This window comes from Bison bison, unplaced genomic scaffold, assembly GCF_000754665.1.
Source record: "Bison bison bison isolate TAMUID 2011002044 unplaced genomic scaffold, Bison_UMD1.0 scf7180017864371, whole genome shotgun sequence".
NCBI lineage: Eukaryota > Metazoa > Chordata > Mammalia > Artiodactyla > Bovidae > Bison > Bison bison.
Genome location: NW_011494943.1, coordinates 6,867,746 through 6,871,506, shown reverse-complemented (window position 1 = coordinate 6,871,506; position 3,761 = coordinate 6,867,746). Strand labels below are relative to the sequence as shown.

General features: G+C 54.6%; 1 protein-coding gene across 1 annotated transcript in view; it reads right to left on the bottom strand.

Annotated features, from left to right (window-relative positions):
• Positions 1-1,745: 1,745 nt before the first annotated feature.
• The window catches only part of OTOP2 (otopetrin 2), a 9,878-nt gene continuing 7,862 nt past the window's right edge, over positions 1,746-3,761 (bottom strand). Inside the window, exon 9 of the mRNA XM_010856491.1 lies at positions 1,746-1,916. Coding sequence (XP_010854793.1) covers positions 1,746-1,916 — 171 coding nt within the window. The remainder of the gene's footprint in view (positions 1,917-3,761) is intronic.

Below are 3,761 nucleotides of genomic sequence, written 5' to 3'. Positions count from 1 at the left end.
CTCGTTAATCCTTCATTAATTACCCCGCCAGGGGCTCCCCGGACGGCTCAGCCAATAGCGAGGCGGCTGGACCGGAGGGCGGGGCCGGAGGCGGTGCAGACGCGCGGCGCAGGGGTAGGATGGGGTGCAATGTCCTTAGGCCAAAGTAGAGGCCTTGCGGGGTTCAGGCCACACTTTCCTCTGGTGGCCCAGCAGGGAATGAGCCGTCCTCCATAGATCTGGGGTCGCTCCCCGCCCCTCACCTCCCCGTACCCCACCTAGCACCAGCCTTGCCTCAGCCTCTCTCCCCCTAAGTCGAACGTGAACTTGGGGCGGAAAAGACCTGGTTCCGACAGGGCAGGGGGCGCCCCCTCTGGCCCTCCTCAGCTCTCCCTGGAGCCTGGTGTCCTGCCCATCTAGTTCTTCTGGCGGAGTCCTGGCAGGTTTTTCTACAAAGTCCCCTGTGCGTCCGACCCTGTTGGTCTCACTCTCCCCTCTAAATGCCCTCTCCTCCCACCCCAGGCCCCATCCCAACCTGTTCCCCCTTCTCCTGACTCCGCTAACTGCTGGCGCCTCCTTTGCCATCTCTCTTTGCACCATCTGACTTTCTCAGTCTCTCCTTCTCTATCTCCCCCTCCCTCCTTTTTGGGATCAAATCATTTTATAGGGGGGCTTCCAGAGAGGGTCGAAGGGCTGGGAGAACAATGAGATCGCATGTCCTCTGCCCCACCCGGGTGTCCCCACTTCACATTCACCCCCATCTCTATATCTTTTGTAGAGTAGAAGCCAGAGGGCTTTGGAGAGGAGCCTCAGGGACCACAGGAGGGGCAGGTGGTGGGTGAGGGGAGGCCCTGATGGGGTGGGCTGTGCCATCCAACCCCTGTTAAGCTAGAACAGCCAGGTTATAAACTGGGTTATATCAGCGTGTGTTATAAACGTGAGTCCCTGAAATGTTTTATTTGAGGGGGAAACAAATGCTCTGATGCTTGAAAGAAAAGTTTGGAAATTATTATTTTTAGTAGAAAAGTGCTGGCTTCCTTTTGCTGTGGGACTGTGGGCAAGTCACTATACCTCTGGGCGTCAGGTTTCTTCTTTGTAAAATGGCAGTTGGATTAGTCAGTCCTTCCCAACCTTTCACGTGTCATGGAACACATTAAAAAAATGTCTATGTCACTTGAGGATAAAGAGAAGAGAGAGGTGGAAGCCTGGGGACTCCACCCAGCTGCTCCCAGCCACCCAGGTACTAGTCTGTAACTCAGACTTGGCTTGCCCACAGAGAAGCCTGAGATCTCAACATCTCCAGGGGTCCTTGCAGCTTTGACCCCAAGACCCCCCTCCTGCAATCATCTTAGAGGTGAGCGCCGAGACAAGAAGTGGGGAGCCAGGTGGCCTAGGGCAGCATCAGGTTTATTGTTTCCAGATCCAGGCGGCAGCACTGGCCAGGACACGGGGCTGAGGTAGGGGTGGAACCAGAGCCAAGGCCGCTTCCAGACCTTGTCTGGTCCTAGAAAGGGGTGCAGCAAGGGTTCCTCCTCCCCCAGCGGCCCCACCCCCAGGCTCATGCTGGGGTGAGTGTACATGTCCTGATGGTGATCTAAAAACTCATCCTGGAAAAATAACTCTTGTGAAAATGCCACTCTGGGGCCAGTGTGGGGACGGGAATGGAGAGTACGAGGCACAGTGACTGCCAGCCTGGGGTTCATTCCTGGGGGTCACTGGGTGGGTGCACAAGCCAAGCTCCTCCCCCCGAGGTCCTGAGCGGGGCTTCAGGACATCACGTAGACCTCCAGCAGGCTGGAGACAGCGTGCATGCGGTAGAAGATGCCGAAAGGCAGGCAGATGTTGACGATGGCTGCCCAGAGGGAGGAGCCATAGAAGTCCGCCTCCACGGTGTTGCTGAAGTGAGGGCGGGCCCCAAAGGCAGGCATGATCCACAGCTGTGGGGAGAGAGGAGGGTCAGGACCTGGCCTGGGCGGGGTCTCGGGTCACTCTGTGGGCGGGGGGCAGGATGGGGGTCCCAGCCCTCTGGTTTTGTGGCTATCAAGGGCTGGGTGTTGCTGAGCGGGGGGCTGCAGCCCCTTGGGCAGAGCCTGGCACTCACGAGGGAATTCAGTAAATGTGCCCAACTGAGCTTGCCCACCCCCAGGCTGAGGCTCCACCCTCAGGATGGTCCACTTGTGGGATGGGGAGAGAGGAGAAGAGGTTTCAGTAGGTGACATGAGAATTTGGAATAAATGGTTAAACCAGCAGCGCTCCCCTGGAGAGATGCCAGTGGGTGAGGGTGGTAGAAGCAGACAGGCCCAGGGCAGGGGGGCCAGGATCCTGCCAGAAGGCTTCCCCACCCCAGCTCTCTATGAGCTCCGCTCTCCAGTTTCACCCTCCACTCCCCACTCCCTTCCCAGGTGTGGGAGGAGGTTGAAGCTGGAATCCTGCTTCATCTCTGGCTGTGAACCCAGACGGTTCAGGCATGGGGTGTGAGGCAAAGAGAAAAAGCTTCTGAGCTAGGCTGGACCCTCTCCAATCACATCCTTAGGCACATCACAGCCCAAATCGGAGCCTGCCTCTGTCCTATAAAATGGAGTTGGAGATGACACTCTAAGAGCTGATCCAGACTCAGATACCTGGAGCAAAAGCGGCCTCCCAAGTGACTCTTAACCTGTAGGCTCGGCCTCGGGAGAAAGTGAGGGAGTGGCCAGGGCTGGAGGAGGTTTCGGTCCTTACTGCTTCTACTGTTACGTCAGAGATTGGTGACTACCCTTTTTTAAAAACAAAATAAGTTATTTGTGCTTATGTGCATGCTCAGTCATGTCTGACTCTTTGCGACCCCCACTATGGACTGTAGCCCGCCAGGCTCCTCTGTCCATGGGACTTCCCAGGCAAGATACTGGAGTGGGTTGCCATTTCCTGCTCCAGGGGGTCTTCCCAAACCAGGGACCGAACCTCCTGCATCTCCTGCATTGGTGGCAGATTCTTCACCACAGCACCATCTGAAAAGCCCTAAGTTACCAGTAGGAGGGGAATATTCAAAGTGGGGACTTTGCCAAGAATGCACCTCAGTTTTCATGTAGACCCCCACTGGAATGCAACCCCTCTGGAGATGTGTTCTATGTTGGGGTATACCCGTATTCCCATCTATTTAAGGCTGTTTTCTATGTTAGATGTATTTTTCTGTTAGAGGTTAAAGCTAAAAGGACTATCTTTATATTGAGCAACACTTCACTGAGGTGTGCCCTCTGTTTGGGATGTATTCACAGGGGAACATGTTTCTCTATTAGAGATTTCCCTCCCAGGGGTTCTTTCTACGCTGGGGCCTTTCTCTATTGGGTTGGAGCTATACACTAGGAGTATTTTTCTATGAGGATGCACCTTCAGGAAGCGTGTTCTCCTACAGAATGCATATTTATATTGGGTGAAGCCGGACTATATACAGAGGAGTTTTCTTTTGGCTCGGATGGTAAAGAATCTGTCTGCAGTGCAGGAGACCGGGGTTCGATCCCTGGGTTGGGAAGATCCCCTGGAGGAAGGCATGGCAACCCACTCCAGTATTCTTGCCTGGAGAATCCCATGGACAGCCTGGCAGATCACAGGAGTTGGACATGACTAAGTGACTAACACTTTCTCTTTCTCTTAGAAAGAGGTTGGCACCTCCCTGGTGGTCCAATGGTTAAGACTCTGCCCTCCAAGGAAGCGGGTGTGGATTTGATCCCTGGCTGGGGAATGAAGATCCCACATGCTGAGCCAGTGCAGCCAAAAAATAAATAAACAAATAAATAAAATAAAAA